At 42.2% G+C, this 21,020-nt stretch overlaps 1 protein-coding gene across 2 annotated transcripts in view; it reads left to right on the top strand.

Moving 5' to 3' along the window:
* LOC130069834 (cytochrome P450 2B4-like) overlaps nt 1-20,070 on the top strand; it is a 49,449-nt gene extending 29,379 nt beyond the window's left edge. For both annotated transcript variants that reach the window (XM_056233976.1, XM_056233977.1), the window contains exons 4-9: nt 22-182; nt 9,513-9,686; nt 9,788-9,929; nt 17,881-18,068; nt 18,926-19,067; nt 19,724-20,070. In XM_056233976.1, coding sequence (XP_056089951.1) covers nt 22-182; nt 9,513-9,686; nt 9,788-9,929; nt 17,881-18,068; nt 18,926-19,067; nt 19,724-19,914 — 998 coding nt within the window. In that variant the 3' untranslated portion in view covers nt 19,915-20,070. The remainder of the gene's footprint in view (nt 1-21; nt 183-9,512; nt 9,687-9,787; nt 9,930-17,880; nt 18,069-18,925; nt 19,068-19,723) is intronic.
* Nucleotides 20,071-21,020: the final 950 nt, after the last annotated feature.

Here is a 21,020-nt window from a genome sequence, read left to right as displayed (position 1 = left end):
CTGATGCATATTTATTTGTAGGCAAGTCAATGAACCCTCAGCATGCATTACAGAATGCAGTTTCCAACATTATCTGTTCCATCGTGTTTGGAGATCGCTTCAATTATGATGACAAACGCTTCTCATGCCTTCTGAAAATCCTGAATGAACAATTCATTCTTGCAGGGTCAGCTGTAGGACAGGTATGATCATAACATTCTTAATTTTTTAGCAGAAATTAAAAAGTATTATTATTTTCATTTTATTAATTTATTGATTAAAGGGTTAGTTCACCTAAAAATGAAAATTCTGTCATTATTTACTCACCCTCATGTTGTTCCAAACCCGTAAGACTTTCGTTCATCTTCGTAACACAAATTGAGATTTCTTTAATAAAATCTAAGCCAGTTCTGTACCTAAGTTCTAGTAATACGCAACTACCACTTTGACGCTTCAAAAAGTTCTTAAAGAGAACGTTAAACTAATACATGAATTGAGCAGTTTAGTCAACATTTTTAAATCACTTTATATGATACATATGATATATGATATCATATTATATGATATGAACATAAAGAGAAGCTCAACGGAACCTTCTTGAAGCGTGATAATAAACCTCATTGATTCTTGCAGAAGCTCAAATCGGCTGCGTGACACGAGAATGAACCTCATTGTTCTTGGAGAACCTCAAACGTGTTAGGTTAGGTTTGAACGTTGCGTAACACAAGGATGAACCTCATTGGTTCTTGTAGAACTCAAACGTGCAGCATAACACACAAGAATGAACCTCATTGATTCTTGCGGAAGTTCAAATGTGCTGCGTACGACACGAGAATGAACCTCATTGGTTCTTACAGAAGCTTAAACGTGCTGCGTAACACGAGAATGAACCCCATTGGTTCTTGCAGAAGCTCAAACGTGCTGCGTAAACACGAGAATGAACCTCATTGGTTCTTGTAGAAGTTCAAACGTGCTGCGTAAACACACAAGAATGAACCTCATTGGTTCTTGCAGAAGTTCAAACGTGCTGCGTAAACGCACAAGAATGAACCCCATAAACAACCCTCTCTTCCTCTCTCTGTGTACCTCTGTGTCTGTGGGGGGAGGGGGATGTGTCTGTTTGAGTGAGAATGCTTTTAATTATTGTTGTTCAAGGTTTCGGGGGCTTTTGGGGCCCTTAACATCCTCTAAAACTCTTGAAATATGGCGTTTTTATCCTGTCAAATGTCGAGAGCGCATTATTGTAGCGCAAAAGTACATTAATATAATGCGCGAGCGTGAATCTCTCTGATCGCGCGCGGAATATGATGTGCCGAGCGTGAATCTCTCTGCTCGCGCGCGGAATATTATGCGCGAGCGTGAATCTCTCTGCTCGCGCGCGGAATATGATATGCCGAGCGCGAATCTCTCTGCTCGCGCGTGGGAACTGGGCGCGCGCTCTCAGATACACTTCTCTTGTAAGAATTCTCTCTCTGGGCTGAGTGAGCTCGCTGCCTCGCTCAGAGAATATGCCTGCACTTAAAAACGTGTTCAGTGCAATCGCGAATCGCTCCTCTTCCCCAGCTAAAAATTTTAGGTTATAAGAACGTTTTCATAACGTTCCATTAAGTTATAAAAACGTTATTTCTGAATGTTCTAGGGAATTTCAAAAAGTCCAGTTTTTTAGACGTTGTATTAACGTTATTTCTTGGTTATAAGAACGTTCAATTCTCCCGTTATGTAAACGTTGTATTAATGTTATTTCCTGGTTATAATAACGTTAGAACGTTCAATTCTCCCATTATATAAACGTTCTCTTAATGTTTTTCTAAGGTAATGAAAAACGTTTCATTCAATAAAAAACATTAAGAAATGTTTTAATAATTATTAAAACCATTCTTAATGTTTTTTATATAACAAGGTAGCCTATATAATAGGCCTAGCCTATATGAAGAACCTAAAACAAGAACTTTCAGATTTTAAAATTAAGACAAATTTTTTAAAAGGACCCATGAATCATGTCTATAATATGTGTAATGTATGTAGTCCACTGAAGTCGAGTTGAATTGAACCCAAGTATAGTTTATTCCAATAAACCGATTTGGGTTGAAGTGACAATATGAAATTAACATGAACATAAACTTGGACTAAACATAGAATCACCAACAATGGTACAGGGAACAAAGCTAGACAAGAGACAATGGGAACACAAGGACAAGGATTATGACCAAAAACAACCAATGACATTCACAAGTTAAAGTTCATTTAATTTATATAGCTCATTTTTACAACAATTTCCAAGTTTATGTTCATGTTAATTTCATATGGTCACTTCAACCCAAATCGGTTTATTGGAATAAACTATAGGCCTACTTGGGTTCAATTCAACTCGACTTCAGTGGACTACATTACACATATTATAGACATGATTCATGGGTCTTTTTTTTTATTTTTGTCTTAATTTTAAAATCTGAAAGTTCTTGTTTTAGGTTATTCATATAGGCTAGGCCTATTATATAGGCTACCTTGTTATATAAAAAACATTAAGACAGGTTTTAATAATTATTAAAACATTTCTTAATGTTTTTTTATTGAATGAAACGTTTTTCATTATCTTAGAAAAACATTAAGAGAACGTTTATATAAAGGGAGAATTGAACGTTCTAACGTTATTATAACCAGGAAATAACATTAATACAACGTTTACATAACGGGAGAATTGAACGTTCTTATAACCAAGAAATAACGTTAATACAACGTCTAAAAAACGGGACTTTTTGAAATTCCCTAGAACATTTAGAAATAACGTTTTTATAACTTAATGGAACGTTATGAAAACGTTCTTATAACCTAAAATTTTTAGCTGGGGAAGAGGAGCGATTCGCGATTGCACTGAACACGTTTTTAAGTGCAGGCATATTCTCTGAGCGAGGCAGCGAGCTCACTCAGCCCAGAGAGAGAATTCTTACAAGAGAAGTGTATCTGAGAGCGCGCGCCCAGTTCCCGCGCATATCATATTCCGCGCGCGAGCAGAGAGATTCACGCTCACGCATAATATTAATGTACTTTCGCGCTACAATAATGCGCTCTCGACATTTGACAGGATAATAACGCCATATTGAAACTTTGCACACGGGTCAGAACCCGCGGCCATCAGGGCCGGACTGAAGCTGGTACCTGGGCGTGGCAGGGTGGCTCGACAGCGCCCCCTGGACTGGGATTCGAACACTTTTCCATAAGTCAAACACACTTGCATGTAATAATATGAAACTCGGTACACTTATAGAGCTCATTGGGTTGAACAAATTTCGTGCTCTAAGTTTTACGACAGCCCAACAGGAAGCCGGCTATTATGGTTTGTTTGGAAACGCTTACCCCTGAAATTCGATTTAATTCTCCTTGGGAATTGATCGGATTCCAACCAAACTCGGACAGCATGAAGTCAAGACATTGAGGATGCTAAATTCCGGACGGATTTTTGATATCTCGAACAGTTTGGCCGTGGCGAGGAAATTAATTTTATGACGTAAAAAGGACACATAAAGTGTGTTATAACTTTGCTCGTTTTACCTACAGTTACAAAACTTGCCACGCATATTGTTCTCATCAAGCCGATCAATTTTCTAATTTAAAGTCATTAGCTCTGAGCAACAGAAAGTCAGATATTGTAGTTTGAATGGATTTCTTGTGCCCCCTGCCATTCAGCGCCACCAACTGGCAGTAGGAAGTGTGTCACTTTCAAAATGATTTAAAATCACCCTCTTATTTTTACCTGATTTGCTTCAAACTTCACTACTATAATGTAAACACACGGCAGATGTAGACCTGGATGTAGACCTGACCTTTCAGAAGGTTGCTCATGCATACTTTGTGATTGATTTGTGCCCTTGATGCACACTTTTGCAGAGCCCACACCAATGCAAGCTCTACAGCACACTTCTTTTCGACAGTCAAAGCAGGGTTACGTTTTTTTGCATGTCGTGCACAATAACCCTAAAAGCACCAGGGTGGCGGTGCCACCGGCTTTATATATATATATATATATATATATATATATATACATACATACATATATATATATATATATATATATATATATATATATATATATATATATATATACACTCACCGGCCACTTTATTAGGTACACCTGTCCAACTGCTCGTTAACACTTAATTTCTAAGCAGCCAATCACATGGCGGCAACTCAGTGCATTTAGGCATGTAGACATGGTCAAGACAATCTCCTGCAGTTCAAACCGAGCATCAGTATGGGGAAGAAAGTTGATTTGAGTGACTTTGAACGTGGCATGATTGTTGGTGCCAGAAGGGCTGGTCTGAGTATTTCAGAAACTGCTAATCTACTGGGATTTTCACGCACAAACATCTCTAGGGTTTACAGAGAATGGTCCGAAAAAGAAAAAACATCCAGTGAGCGGCAGTTCTGTGGGCGGAAATGCCTTGTTGATGCCAAAGGTCAGAGGAGAATGGCCAGACTGGTTCGAGCTGATAGAAGGGCAACAGTGACTGAAATAACCACTCGTTACAACCGAGGTATGCAGCAAAGCATTTGTGAAGCCACAACACGCACAACCTTGAGGCGGATGGGCTACAACAGCAGAAGACTCCACCGGGTACCACTCATCTCCACTACAAATAGGAAAAAGAGGCTACAATTTGCAAGAGCTCACCAAAATTGAACAGTTGAAGACTGGAAAAATGTTGCCTGGTCTGATGAGTCTCGATTTCTGTTGAGACATTCAGATGTTAGAGTCAGAATTTGGCGTAAACAGAATGAGAACATGGAACCATCATGCCTTGTTACCACTGTGCAGGCTGGTGGTGGTGGTGTAATGGTGTGGGGGATGTTTTCCTGGCCACTTTAGGCCCCTTAGTGCCAATTGGGCATCGTTTAAATGCCATGGCCTACCTGAGCATTGTTTCTGACCATGTCCATCCCTTTATGGCCACCATGTACCCATCCTCTGATGGCTACTTCCACCATGTCACAAAGCTCTAATCATTTCAAATTGGTTTCTTGAACATGACAATGAGTTCACTGTACTAAAATGGCCTCCACAGTCACCAGATCTCAACCCAATAGAGCATCTTTTGGATGTGGTGGAACGGGAGATTCGCATCATGGATGTGCAGCCGACAAATCTGCGGCAACTGTGTGATGCCATCATGTCAATATGGACCAAACTCCCTGAGGAATGCTTCCAGCACCTTGTTGAATCTATGCCACGAAGAATTGAGGCAGTTCTGAAGGCAAAAGGGGGTCCAACCCGTTACTAGCATGGGGTACCTAATAAAGTGGCCGGTGAGTGTATATACATACATATACAAAGTTTGGGGTCGGTACGATTTTAAATACTTTTAAAAGAATTCTCTTCTGCTAACCATGGCTGCGCTTATTTGATTAAAAATACAACAAAAATCAGTTATAGTATTAAATATTATTCCAGTGTAAATCAGCTGTTTTCTGTGTGAATATATAGTAAAGTGTAATTTATTCCTGTGATCAAAGCTGAATTTTCAGCATCACCAGTGTCAGTGTCTTCAGTGTCAAATGATCCTTCACAAATCAGTATTATATGAGGATTTGATGCTCAAGAAACATTTATTATTATTATCAATGTTGAAACAGTTGTTGGTCTGTCAGTTGTACAGTTTTTTTTTTTTTTTTAGGATTCTTTGATGAATAGGAAGTTCAAAAGACTTTTGTAACATTATAAATGTCTTTACTGTCACTTTCGATCAAATTAATTATTCCTTGATAAATAAAAGTATTGATTTCTTTCCTCCAAAAAATTAAAATAAATTCTCACTGACCCCAAACTTTTGAACGGTAGTGTATATATATATATATATATATATATATATATATATATATACATAGTTTACATAGTTATACATAGTTAGTTTTACTGAGAGTTTCAAAACTTGGCGTGTATATTGTTCTCGTCAAGCCAAACAACTTTCTAATTTACAGTCATTAGCTCCGACCAACAGAAAGTCAGATAATGTGGTTTGAATGTGGATGTTGTCTTTCTCTGACAGAGAGAGTGCACTCTGCCATTCTGTGTGTGTGTGTGTGTGTGTGTGTGTGTGTGTGTGTGTGTGTGTGTGTGTGTGTGTGTGTGTGTGTGTGTGTGTGTCTGTGTGGGGAGCGGAGGGGGATTTCTCTGTTGGGTACAAATATATTGATCTGGGGCCGTATTCACAACGAATTTTAAGGCTAAAAGTAGCTCCTAACTGGCAAATTTAGGAGCAACTCCTAAATATAATGGGCGTGTCACTAGTAACTTTAGGACTCCTATTTTTTTTTTACTAAGAGTAATTCACGAAGCATTTTAGCCCTAAAAGTAGCACCTAAGCCTGGGACAGCTTAAAAGAAGTCGAGAGGACTCCTAACTCACTAAGACCTTTTCACAAACCGCTTTTTGTGGCATTTCACGTTGCGATGTTTTGAAATGCGTATGCGGCGGCTACAGGAGCTTCCAATCGCGAGGGAACAATTTTGCATTGTAGGCATAACTAGGGATGCAACAACGCCACCAACAACAACCAAAACTACCCACTGCATGTAAACCAATTGTAACGTTTCGTTGTGAATCAAATTAAAATGTTCTTCTCTTTGCAAACGTAGGCAGAGGCATATAGTGACAGATTAATTCAATAATGTTGCAAAGATATTGCATCAATCCATATGTTTCATTAGGCTACTAGGCTATTTGTTTTTCCTTACTCTTTATTCATTTAGGCTATTAATTCAGTTATTCATCATCTTCCGTCCTTCGCACTATTTGTGTAGCGCACGCATTCTTAGACCTGTCACCTGTCACTCATCATCATAGGGGAGGTGTTTGGAATCATTCCCGCGTTACAATTATCAGCCAATCAAGGTGGTCACTTCAGTCAAGCTCATGCATGAGTAATGACGTCATCCATAGCAACGAAGACTCTTAGTTTAGGAGTTGTCATTTTTCTTTACTAAGAGTAGGTCTAAAAGGCGTTGTGAATAACTTTTAAGAGAAAACTCCTAGCTAAAATCTTTTAGTGCGATTTAGGAGTACTCCTAGTGTTAAGATAAAATGCTTTGTGAATACGGCCCCTGAAATATAGCACATTAATTTTAAATTCATTTAGGTTCAATTACCAAACATACAATCTTAATTTAATTTAAAGCAACCAATACATTTAAAATATATGGGTTATGTGAATATTTTGGAATGAATAAATAAATAAATAAATATATGTATATAATATACACTCACCGGCCACTTTATTAGGTACCCCATGCTAGTAACGGGTTGGACCCCCTTTTGCCTTCAGAACTGCCTCAATTCTTCGTGGCATAGATTCAACAAGGTGCTGGAAGCATTCCTCAGGGAGTTTGGTCCATATTGACATGATGGCATCACACAGTTGCCGCAGATTTGTCGGCTGCACATCCATGATGCGAATCTCCCGTTCCACCACATCCCAAAGATGCTCTATTGGGTTGAGATCTGGTGACTGTGGAGGCCATTTTAGTACAGTGAACTCATTGTCATGTTCAAGAAACCAATTTGAAATGATTAGAGCTTTGTGACATGGTGGAAGTAGCCATCAGAGGATGGGTACATGGTGGCCATAAAGGGATGGACATGGTCAGAAACAATGCTCAGGTAGGCCGTGGCATTTAAACGATGCCCAGTTGGCACTAAGGGGCCTAAAGTGTGCCAGGAAAACATCCCCCACACCATTACACCACCACCACCAGCCTGCACAGTGGTAACAAGGCATGATGGTTCCATGTTCTCATTCTGTTTACGCCAAATTCTGACTCTAACATCTGAATGTCTCAACAGAAATCGAGACTCATCAGACCAGGCACCATTTTTCCAGTCTTCAACTGTTCAATTTTGGTGAGCTCTTGCAAATTGTAGCCTCTTTTTCCTATTTGTAGTGGAGATGAGTGGTACCCAGTGGAGTCTTCTGCTGTTGTAGCCCATCCGCCTCAAGGTTGTGCGTGTTGTGGCTTCACAAATGCTTTGCTGCATACCTCGGTTGTAACGAGTGGTTATTTCAGTCACTGTTGCCCTTCTATCAGCTCGAACCAGTCTGGCCATTCTCCTCTGACCTCTGGCATCAACAAGGCATTTCCGCCCACAGAACTGCCGCTCACTGGATGTTTTTTCTTTTTCGGACCATTCTCTGTAAACCCTAGAGATGGTTGTGCGTGAAAATCCCAGTAGATTAGCAGTTTCTGAAATACTCAGATCAGCCCTTCTGGCACCAACAATCATGCCACGTTCAAAGTCCCTCAAATCAACTTTCTTCCCCATACTGATGCTCGGTTTGAACTGCAGGAGATTGTCTTGACCATGTCTACATGCCTAAATGCACTGAGTTGCCGCCATGTGATTGGCTGCTTAGAAATTAAGTGTTAACGAGCAGTTGGACAGGTGTACCTAATAAAGTGGCCGGTGAGTGTATATATATATATATATATATATAGCTGGTAGAATGCCAAAACTTCGCAGGCGCCTTCAGCACTTCGTGGTAGTCCAGAGCGTGCTCCCCGCTGAGTCTCAAGATGGAAAGCTATGCGCTCGTACTTCGTACTTTTCTTGAACGTACGAGGAGCATGACACCTTCGAAAACGAATATACTATAAACCAGAATTATGTTGTGTTTGGTCTATGAAAAAAAAGTTGTTAGTTGTATAATGGATGAGTATTAAAAAACGTTAATAGTTCTTTAAAAGTTAAAATAATACTTTATCCATTTGTTGTGTCAAATGATTAACAATATAAATTGAACAAAGCTTTAAACAAAATGGCACACTTCATATAACTTTCAATCTTGTGTACTTATTTCATGTGTCCATTAAGTCCATGAGACCGTAGGGTGTCTCATTTTTCGTTTTAGGTTTTAGAAGGTTGCTCACGCATACTTTGTGGTTGATATGTGCCCTCAATGGACACTTTTGCAGAGCCCACACCAATGCAAGCTCTACAGCACACATCTTCTCAACAGTTAAAGCGGGGTTACGTTATTGCCCGTCATGCACAGTAACCCTAAAGGCACCGGGGTGGCGGTGGCACCGGCTTCTTTTATTTATTTATTTATTTATATATATATATATATATAGCTGCGAGCAGCGATGAAGGGCCAAAGCCGGCGGCACCGCCACCCTGGTGCCTTTAGGCAACTAAAGGCACCGGGGTTGCGGTGCCACCGGCTTGGGCCCGTAATCGCTGCTTGCAGCTATATTTTTATTTGACTTCAATCTATACACATTTAGTTATACTCCGCCATAAAATATTTTATAAACTAGAAATTACTCTGTAATGGATGAATTCCAAGTAATGGAAGTGATGGATGAACTTCCATATGTTCCTCAACTTTTAACTGCAAGTTAAAATATTTACTTAATATTGAAAAATGTTTACTTGATGATAATAATTTATTTTGTATGAAGTGAATAAAATGCACTGAAAGGAAGTCTCAAATGGGAAAAATATTTTAAACATAAGGCACCCGTCATCTTTTTGTCTTTCTTAGTTTTTCAACTTAGTGCCCTTTATCAAGCATTTCCCTGGGCCACACCAGAAGATCAAGCAGAATGCCAATGAGTTAGTGGGTTTCATCCAGGAACAAGTTAAAGAGCACAAAGAAACTCTGGATCCAGACAGCCCACGAGACTTCATTGATGCCTACCTGCTGGAGATTGATAAAGTGAGATCACAGTTACTAAAAGAAGGGTTCTCGCATCCATGCATGTAAAACTTGATATTTTTAGCTGTAGTAAACTGATATTTTTGTTTTACCTGGAGCAGCAAAAGTCCAAGGAAGACTCCACGTTTCATGAGGAGAACCTGGTTATGACGACAGCTGATTTATTCCTGGCTGGAACCGACACCACATCGACCACCATCAGATGGGGGCTCATCTTCTTGATTCAAAACCCAGATGTACAAGGTACTAGAGCTAAACATTAGCAGTATATAAGAATATGACAGGAATCTTGGTGTGGAAGGCAGAATTGAATAAAGAGAAATAATAACTCCCACTTCAGGAAGTTTTTCTCATAATTGCAATTTAAAGGGTAACTAAACACTAAAACAACTTTTTTTTTAAAACACTTACCTAAAGGATTATTAGGAACACCTGTTCAATTTCTCATTAATGCAATTATCTAATCAACCAATCACATGGCAGTTGCTTCAATGCACTTAGGGGTGTGGTCCTGGTCAAGACAATCTCCTGAACTCCAAACTGAATGTCAGAATGGGAAAGAAAGGTGATTTAAGCAATTTTGAGCGTGGCATGGTTGTTGGTGCCAGACGGGCCGGTCTCTGAGTATTTCACAATCTGCTCAGTTACTGGGATTTTCACGCACAACCATTTCTAGGGTTTATAAAGAATGGTGTGAAAAGGGAAAAACATCCAGTATGCGGCAGTCCTGTGGGCGAAAATGCCTTGTTGATGCTAGAGGTCAGTGGAGAATGGGCCGACTGATTCAAGCTGATAGAAGAGCAACTTTGACTGAAATAACCACTCGTTACAACCGAGGTATGCAGCAAAGCATTTGTGAATCCACAACACGCACAACCTTGAGGCGGATGGGCTACAACAGCAGAAGACCCCACCGGGTTCCACTCATCTCCACTACAATCAGGAAAAAGAGGCTACAATTTGCAAGAGCTCACCAAAATTGGACAGTTGAAGACCGAAGAAATGTTGCCTGGTCTGATGAGTCTCGATTTCTGTTGAGACATTCAGATGGTAGAGTCAGAATTTGGTGTAAACAGAATGAGAACATGGATCCATCATGCCTTGTTACCACTGTGCAGGCTGGTGGTGGTGGTGCAATGGTGTGGGGGAGGTTTTCTTGGCACACTTTATGCCCCTTAGTGCCAATTGGGCATCATTTAAATGCCACGGCCTACCTGAGCATTTTTTCTGACCATATCCATCCCTTTATGGCCACCATGTACCCATCCTCTGATGGCTACTTCCAGCAGGATAATGCACCATGTCACAAAGCTCGAATCATTTCAAATTGGTTTCTTGAACATGACAATGAGTTCACTGTACTAAAATGGCCCCCACAGTCACCAGATCTCAACCCAATAGAGCATCTTTGGGATGTGGTGGAACGGGAGCTTCGTGCCCTGGATGTGCATCCCACAAATCTCCATCAACTGCAAGATGTTATCCTATCAATATGGGCCAACATTTTATAACGAATGGTTTCAGCACCTTGTTGAATCAATGGCACGTAGAATTAAGGCAGTTCTGAAGGCGAAAGGGGGTCAAACACAGTATTAGTGTTACGCTGGTAGCAGGAATGAAGCAGAGAGTGAATCCAAACGCAAGCACTTTAATAATCCAACACACAGGTAATCCAGGGTAAACGCAGAACAAGGTACTCAGAAGAACAAGGTACTCAGAAGAACAAGGAACAGCTACAAGCAAACATTAAACAACAACCGACAGCCAACAACTGAAACACAGGGGTTTAAATACACAGACAAACAAGCTAAACAAGATAACAAGGGGGCGTGGTTAATTAGAGACACCTGGGGAGACTAATAGACATAGACGAGGAACACCTGTGGACACTGAGCAACAACATGACAAAAGACAAGACACATGGCAGGATAACATGACAAACAGGGAATCACATGACAGACAAGAACAAGGAACAAAACACAAAACCCACACCGTGACATAGCCCCTCCCCTATGGGCGGCTCCCGACGCCCATAAAAACAAAAAACAATAGTTCAGGAGGGTGGTGAAGCGGAGGCGGTCTGGGGGAGGGATGGAGGGCCAGGCCCGCACAGGGGAACGGGACCAGGACATAGTCATGGTGGACCTGGGCCATGAAGCGTGGGCGGACCAGGTTGTGCAGGCGACCAGGGTGGAGCAGGCAGTTCAGGTGGCCACGGTGGAGAAGACCCTTCGGGCGGCCAGGGCGGTGAAGACCCTTCGGGCGGCCAGGGCGGCGAAGACCCCTCGGGCGGCCACGGCGGTGAAGACCCCTCGGGCGGCCACGGCGGCGAAGACCCCTCGGGCGGCCACGGCGGTGAAGACCCCTCGGGCGGCCACGGCGGTGAAGACCCCTCGGGCGGCCACGGCGGTGAAGACCCCTCGGGCGGCCACGGCGGTGAAGAGGGCTTTCGGCTGGGCAGGACCAGCCGTGAAGAGGGCTCTGAGCTAAGCAGAACCAGCGGCGAAAGAAACTCTGCGCTGGACAGGACTGGCGCAGGATCAGTGAGCTCTGGTGCAGGATCAACGGGCTCTGGCGCAGGATCAGCGGGCTCTGGCGCAGGATCAGCGGGCTCTGGCTCAAGGGTGTGCGTAGCCCACACACACCACATGGCTGTGGCCATAATGGCCAGTGTTGCGGTCACTGAGGACTCAGGCGGCGCATGCGTGGCGTGATCAGTCTCTGGCTGGGCAGACGTGACGTGAACAGTCTCTGGCTGGGCAGATGTGACGTGAACAGTCTCTGGCTGGGCAGACGTGACGTGAACAGTCTCTGGCTGGGCAGACGTGACGTGAACAGTCTCTGGCTGGGCAGACGTGACGTGAACAGTCTCTGGCTGGACGTGGCTGACGTGAAGATCTGGCTGGACGTGGCTGACGTGAAGCTCTGGCTGGACGTGGCTGACGTGAAGCTCTGGCTGGACGTGGCTGACGTGAAGCTCTGGCTGGACGTGGCTGACGTGAAGCTCTGGCTGGACGTGGCTGACGTGAAGCTCTGGCTGGACGTGGCTGACGTGAAGCTCTGGCTGGACGTGGCTGACGTGAAGCTCTGGCTGGACGTGGCTGACGTGAAGCTCTGGCTGGACGTGGCTGACGTGAAGCTCTGGCTGGACGTGGCTGACGTGAAGCTCTGGCTGGACGTGGCTGACGTGAAGCTCTGGCTGGACGTGGCTGACGTGAAGCTCTGGCTGGACGTGGCTGACGTGAAGCTCTGGCTGGACGTGGCTGACGTGAAGCTCTGGCTGGACGTGGCTGACGTGAAGCTCTGGCTGGACGTGGCTGACGTGAAGCTCTGGCTGGACGTGGCTGACGTGAAGCTCTGGCTGGACGTGGCTGACGTGAAGCTCTGGCTGGACGTGGCTGACGTGAAGCTCTGGCTGGACGTGGCTGACGTGAAGCTCTGGCTGGACGGTCTCTGGCTGGACGGTCTCTGGCTGGACGGTCTCTGGCTGGACGGTCTCTGGCTGGACGGTCTCTGGCTGGACGGTCTCTGGCTGGACGGTCTCTGGCTGGACGGTCTTTGAGGAGGCCTTTCTCCTCCTCCGTCTCCGGACCACCGGACTCGGGACCACCAGACTCAGGACCACCGGAACTGGGACCACCGGAACTGGGACCACCGGAACTGGGACCACCGGAGCCGGGACCACCGAAACTGGGACCAGTGGTGAAGGCCTGGCGTAACAAGGAATGAAGCTCTCCAGACATCTGGAGAGCGCCTCTCTCCAGCCCAGTCCCGAGAGATCAGGGAGCTTCCTCGGGTCGACCTCCTTAGCCCCTAGCCGGTAACAAAGCTTGATCGCCTCATCTCCGAGAGAGCAGGAGGCAGCGAGGGGGGCAAACCCCCAGGTATACTGGAACAGGTCAGGGCTCCTTAGGGCTAAGGCTGCGATCTCTCCAGCGAACTCCTGGCTCATGCTGGAAAGATCTGGCGAGATCCGTGCTGCTGGATTCATTTGTTGGTCGGTTGTTCTGTTACGCTGGTAGCAGGAATGAAGCAGAGAGTGAATCCAAACGCAAGCACTTTAATAATCCAACACACAGGTAATCCAGGGTAAACGCAGAACAAGGTACTCAGAAGAACAAGGTACTCAGAAGAACAAGGAACAGCTACAAGCAAACATTAAACAACAACCGACAGCCAACAACTGAAACACAGGGGTTTAAATACACAGACAAACAAGCTAAACAAGATAACAAGGGGGCGTGGTTAATTAGAGACACCTGGGGAGACTAATAGACATAGACGAGGAACACCTGTGGACACTGAGCAACAACATGACAAAAGACAAGACACATGGCAGGATAACATGACAAACAGGGAATCACATGACAGACAAGAACAAGGAACAAAACACAAAACCCACACCGTGACAATTAGTATGGTGTTCCTAATAGTCCTTTAGGTGAGTGTATGGTGTAAAAACCTCTGAGTGCTGCCCTCTTCAGGTTGAACGGTGGCTACTGCAGTTGAATTTTCCTATTGGAAGTTGTACCTGTTGGAAGTTGTACCTGTTGGAACTACCCTGTGACATAAGAGGGTACCAGCTGTAGCCATGGTCAGATCTACCATTTTCTTAAACTGCTGTTTTGCATTCTTTTAATTCAGAGACTACGACAAAAGTAGGTGTCCTGGGACTGTTGATTAGATTACCGAGTCGCTCACAAAGTCTCTCTGTTTGTAATTTGCCACACTAAGCGGATGGTGACTGGACTTGATTGAATTACTGATACTGATGCGCTCATGAGGCTTCCTCTCTGATTAGTCAACAAACGGACCCGCTATCCACATGTGACCCACCACCATTAAGCTAAAGATCCAGTGACCCCCCCTGGGGTTTTTCGCTTACACACACAGAAGAGAATTGTGCAATTAGACAACCGGCCATTGAAGCCGTTGTTAAACTCATCAAATTCGAAGCACACACGCTCACACGGGACTGGTCGCGAGTTCACCCCCGTCACCATCGGTCAATGAACTCTGAACATACATACATACACATGAACACACACACATACACGAACTGGACTCGATCGCAAATTCACCGCGTGACCAACGCTGGTTGAACTTCTGAACACCCATATACACACAAGAAACACTCTGAACACATGGGATCAAAAATCCCCTTTTGTAAATGTATAATGTTTTGTGGTTGTGTTTTCATGATTCCCTTGTTACCAAATCTGCATAACTGTAAGTTTATAATATGTAATCAGACTTGATATGTGTTTAATCACGAAAAATCATGTATCGTAATCTTACTAACGTATAACTCTATCGTGCGCGATATCGTTGTAATCAGAATAACCAAAGAAGATTGAATCAGCAACTCAAAATTTAATATGATGCATGATTTTATTAATACCTAGTTTAAGAAGTATAGTGTTACTAAGTCTTTATCTGCTATGACCCGGGAGGCTGTACCTCGGGAAGCACAAGGTCTGCCGACCCGCCTTCCTGCCAAAACGATTGGATCAGACTCGTGAGAAAGGCGTGTCTCGAGCTCCTTCAAAATACACCACCACACTCTCCTCAGTGCAGTCTTTTACCCAGAGAGAGAAATTCCAAATGTCCTGCAAACTCCAGCCGGAGTTCTGCCTATTCCTCATCGTCGTTTTTCCTACTTTGTTTTAATCTAAGTTTTCTTTTATTTTGATCTACCTCAGTTTGATAGTTGAGTTCGGTCAGTGTATTCACGAACGAAACAAGCCTAAGATTTATCGTTTCTCGTACGGGCCGCAGCTGAAGCACTCGCAAACATCTGCCTCCTACCGGAAGACGCTCCAGACAACTCCAACCACGCTGCCTTTGTAACACAACTGCACACAAAGGGGCCGTAAAAGCAAGTACAAATCTAAAGATAAATGCTGCCTTAAAGTTGTTTAGATCGATTTAGAAACCTTTGGGTCTCCGTTGAACTGTTTTGAACTGTTCTCTCTCTCTCTCTCTCTCTCTCTCTCTCTCTCTCTCTCTCTCTCTCTCTCTCTCTCTCTCTCTCTCTCTCTCTCTCTCTCCCTCTAACTTTCTCTCTCTCCAAATATTTCGTATTGCAATCATTTTGTTAATTGTTTGTTTTATATGCATATTTACTCCTGCGTGATTTAAGTAGTTGTATAATCATTAGTTGTGTTATTAAATTCCATAATCTTTTGAACTGAATCTGTCTTATTGTTTCACAACTTGAGTCAATGAGAATGTGGATGTAAGCTTCCAGCTCTACATTGTTTAACTATTTAAAATATCCAAAAGTGCCGTACACGATAACACGCTTTCTGGTGGCCACAGAAAAAGTATTATCGTTTACAGGCAGGTAATGTTGTGAGAGAATTTAGTTTCGGTTCCAGTCCGCTGGAGGGATAAACCGATTTTGAAACACGTGTAAATTTGCCCTGATAAACTGATCTGGTTCTACTGACCTATATTAATAATCACTACGAGCAATCGTGTTGATTATTCATATACGTGAGGTTTAGCCATTCCCTATTTCGGGATAGTCTAATTTGTGCACGTGATAATGCATATTCATTAGCTTATGAATAATATTCCCCATTTGAGTTAATAATTCCCCAAACAAACTCATTGTTGCTACACAGCTAATCACGCCCTTGCCTACAGAGAGACCTGTCTCAGGTGCACGCCCCGCCTCTGCTGGGCTCTGCCCACTTTTCCAGAATTTTTCAAATATTGCCAGTGGGTGGAGTCAGACTCTGACCAGGGGTTAAGTTACCCTTTAACATTCAAGTCGGAGAAAAAAACAAACAGAATTGTGAGATATAAACTGGCAATTGCAAGAATTTATTCTCACAATTCAATATTATTTTTTCTCAGAATTGCGGATTTTACTTGCAATTCTGTGAAAGAATTAGTAGCATAACGTAGCATTAGAGTAGCATATGCTATTGAATAGATTACAGAAATCTTTCAGTCGGTAAAATTAATAAATCAGAATTGGAGGTCTAAGTAGGCCTCAGGATTTTGAAAAATAGAAAGGACTAAATCAATGGACTGCAGTTGGTTGGGTATTTACATGTGTTTTTTGTATCAAGTGGTGTTTATTGAATTTTGTTTTATTATTTGATGTGAGGGGGAGGCATGGCAAAGGGACGCAGTGTCTCGTTCCCTTCTCAGGGAACAAGGGTTACAGTCATAAAACGAGACGTTCCCTTTCGAGGGAACTCACACTGCGTTGATGATGACACTTTGGGGAACGAATACCCACTATGCCACAACGAATCCTGCCTATCCTAGTGTGAAGCTGTCTCAGGCCTAACTTAGGACGAGAGCACTCATCCGCTCGGCAGAGAAGGGAGGTCTAAGGTAGGAACTATTTCACAGTGATGGCACGGCCTAGCTTTATCCTGGTCACCATGGCCAGGATGGACTCAATACGTGCAGGAATCATCCATGCCTGCATCGTAGTCAAGTCCCACACCACCCCTAGGAACAGTTTGCTTGGTGGGCGTCAACACGTTTTTCTTCGTGTTGAGTCTCTTGGGGCCTCTGAATCTGGCCAAGGACGACATCTTGATGCCGAACTGTTAGCTCCTGAGACTAGGCTTGAATGATCCAGTCGTCAATGTAGTCCAGCACATGGATGCCCTGGAGCCTCAGCGGGGCCAGGGCTGCATCCATGCACTTGGTGAAGGTGCAAGAGGAGAGAGCTAGGCCGAATGGGAGAACCCGATCTGGGAACGCTTCGCCCCCGAAAGTGAACCTCAGGAACTTCCGGTGAGATGGAAGGATGGATATGTGGAAGTATGCGTCTTTTAGTTTCATTCATACTTCAGACGCGTTACGCTAAGGGGTATTCCTCAAAGTGTTGTCTTCGACGCAGTGCGAGTTCCCTCAAAAGGAAACTGCGTGGGGATCGAACTTTTTTGCCCTTAAGCAAAATTCCCGATCGTAATGTTTCGGAATCACAGGAATTCGCCCGAGGAATTTCGCCCAGCAACTATAAATGTGACTATGCCTTTTCTGCAGTTAATTCAGAACCATTTAGTGTAATGAGTGATACATTTAGATGCTCTGTATATTACTGGCCTTTTCGCCATTTTCAACACCAACAGCCTTTGGGTTTGCTAAGAAACTAAACGTAAATCTTTAACTCTTACTAATCTTAAAGCGCCAGGAAATGCAATTTCCTTTTTATCTCACACAGAGCGATGTCACGAGGAGATTGTTCGGGTGTTGGGTTACGACCGTTTGCCCAGCATGGATGACCGTGACAAACTACCATACACCTATGCCACTGTTCACGAGATTCAGCGCTATGCCAACATTGTACCATTGGGGGTGACTCATGAAACGATTCAGCCCACAAAACTACGAGGATACGACATTCCTCAGGTAAAGAATGGAGCCTTGATGAATTAAGTTATCTAAGTAATTACACACTGAAAATACAGACATCCGCCCTGCTTTTCATTGGCAATATGTTTGAATCATTCATATTGAGTCAGATCTTTTTGATGAATCGGCTGAGCCAGAATTAATCGTTGACAAACAACATAATGTACATTAAGCCTTAAGGATTTTCACAGACTTTTCATACAGTCCACCTCGCAATAAAGATGCTACCAGAGTCATAAATAACCAGTTATGAAGAGACTAGACAAAGAGATTATATTTTTATATTTTTTAATCCATCGTAAATCACATCTGATATTTACTGTATGCATATTGCAGTGAGCCAGTAGTTGCGTTGTCATGAAACCTGTAAAAAAACTGACAAAAATCTAAATAAAAAAATTGTGTCTAAAGAAAATAGTTTTTTAAAGGGCCATTAAGATTTGACAATTAAGCACATTGGTATTAAAAATATATATATATAAAAATGCAAAATAGATTTTTTTCGTTAGATTCGTTTCATTTTCTTTCTTTTTTGGCCCAGTTTATCATTTTGTAAAAACCTGATTTTAATGCTCTTTGTTAATGTTTCCCAGTCTTAAAATAGAAAATTCTTGCCACAATAAATATTCATTCACTTTTTTTGACTAGTCCTATTTACACTGTAAGGATAAAGAAACTAGACTAGATATTATATCAAAATTAAATAAAGTCATGTGATGTACTTGTACAATCAATTAAATGAATCTTTTATAAATTTACATTTGTGTTATTATAATGTAAGAGCATTAACCCTTAAATTGACCCTGGGTTTTGTGAAAAGCGATATTTAACTCTGCTGAACTTTCCTCATACAGGGAACTATGATCCTAACAAACTTATCGGCAATTTTCAGCAATAAGGAGCACTGGAAGCATCCCGACTCCTTTAACCCAGAGAATTTCCTGGATGAGAACGGACATTTCAGCAAGCCGGAGTGTTTCATCCCGTTCTCACTGGGTGAGTCAGGCATTTCTGATATTATTAAACACAAAGGTTACTGGACTAGTAATATTACACACAAATAAATATTTAGGCGTAAATTGAAGATTTATGTATGTTTGTATTGCATATAAAATGTCCATCCATGTGGATTACACCGTTTTAACAAAACAAACTTATAAACTCAATTTGATGCCTATTTGTCAGTCATACAAAAATGAAATGGGTATAATTTCTGTAAAAGCAATGTGTTCTAAACGGAATGTGTTTTAAATGCACAATAACCAGGTTCATCATCAATATTTATCATCAATAATACAATTTGTCTCACACAACTGAATATTGCTTGTTCCACGGCTATTCATTTGCATACTTTTTAACTGTTATTATTGTTTTCACAATGATTGATACTGATTTGAAAATAGGATTATTTAAATAAAATCATATACATACAAATAAACTGATTCTCTGAGTTTAGAAATCATCGTCATTTCATTTATGAGTGATGTAACATACATGAATCACATTAAATTTACTGGTTTGTTTATTTTAAAACGCTGTAATCTGAATGGGTGGAAATTCTATATGCAACTCAAATACATATATCTTATATTTAAGATATAAGATATTATATCTTAAATTTAGGTCTAAATATTTATGTGCTGGTTTATCAGGTCCGAGGGTCTGTCTCGGCGAGACGCTGGCGAGGACGGAGCTCTTCCTGTACATCACGTCTCTCCTACAGCGGATTCATTTCTCCTGGCCACCAGATCCACAGCCTCTGGACATGGATGGGATCATGGGTATCGTCCGCCTTCCTCAGACCTTCAACATCATCTGCTGCAGCAGAGATACTGAAGAGTGACCGTCAGAAACCTGAAATGTATCAGACTGACATCATCATGTCATCATACAAACTGAAGAACAACAATAAGAACAAAGCTGACACACAAGAGCATGTTGGCTCATCTAAATCATCATAGTCAGTTATTCAATCTGTAAATGAACTGTTGTCAGGTAATTTTGATTTGTTCTTATTATTTCACTAAGGAAAATAACTTCTTTCATGGTTTTACAGCACCTGTTTGACATTGATGCATCTTAAAATCGTCTTTTGGTAAATGGACTGCATTTATATAGCGCTTTCACAGACCCAATGGCCACCAAAGCGCTTTACAGTTTGCCTCACATTCACCCATTCACTCACTCATTCATACACCGACGGCGGTGTCAGCTGTGCAAGGCACCAACCAGCTCATCGGGAGCAGCTGGGGTTAGGTGTCTTGCTCATGGACACCTCGACACGTGGAACCGGGGATTGAACCACCAACCTTCTGGTTTGTAGAAAACCCACATGAACCACTGAGCCACTGCCGCCCATTCTTTTCTTATTGTGACGTATATATCCGAGTGAAACGGCTTCTGTAATGTCTACAAATGTAGGGCGGGGCTTGTGGAATTGATTGGATGTTTGCTATTGGTGGATCTAATGTTAGTGACAGGTTGCCCCGCCCTCATGCCAGAAGAGAAAGGGAAGTAATTTTCACTAAAGATTACAAGAGCACATGAATAAAATAAAATGATGCGCACATAAATAATTTATAATTAATGCTGCAATATTCCGTAAAAAACAAAAATGTCAATTTTGGTTTCATGGTGGCTAAATAGTTTCATTTATTTGAGCACAGCTATAATAAAAAAGTTTTGTTTGGGGAAGTCATTTTAACTTTTTTTTTTTTTTTTTATGGATGCATGTATTTTATTTTATAATAAAATGTATACACTTGTAGTTGTATATGATTTGTATAGTGAAATGCTTTTACTACCAAAATAACATTTATTTACAAGTTTATTTGTATAGGGACAGTACAAAAAACATGATCCCACCCAGTAAAAAACTGGAAAATATGTATTGCACATCGAGAGTATAGCATAAGCTAATTTGCGTCTCGGGTCGCTAGAATGAGGGAG

This window comes from Rhinichthys klamathensis, unplaced genomic scaffold (assembly GCF_029890125.1).
Source record: "Rhinichthys klamathensis goyatoka isolate OS25496 unplaced genomic scaffold, OSU_Roscu_1.1 h1tg000386l_1, whole genome shotgun sequence".
Lineage (NCBI taxonomy): Eukaryota > Metazoa > Chordata > Actinopteri > Cypriniformes > Leuciscidae > Rhinichthys > Rhinichthys klamathensis.
The sequence above is the reverse complement of the archived record's forward strand: the minus strand, read 5'-3'. Positions and strand labels throughout refer to the sequence as shown.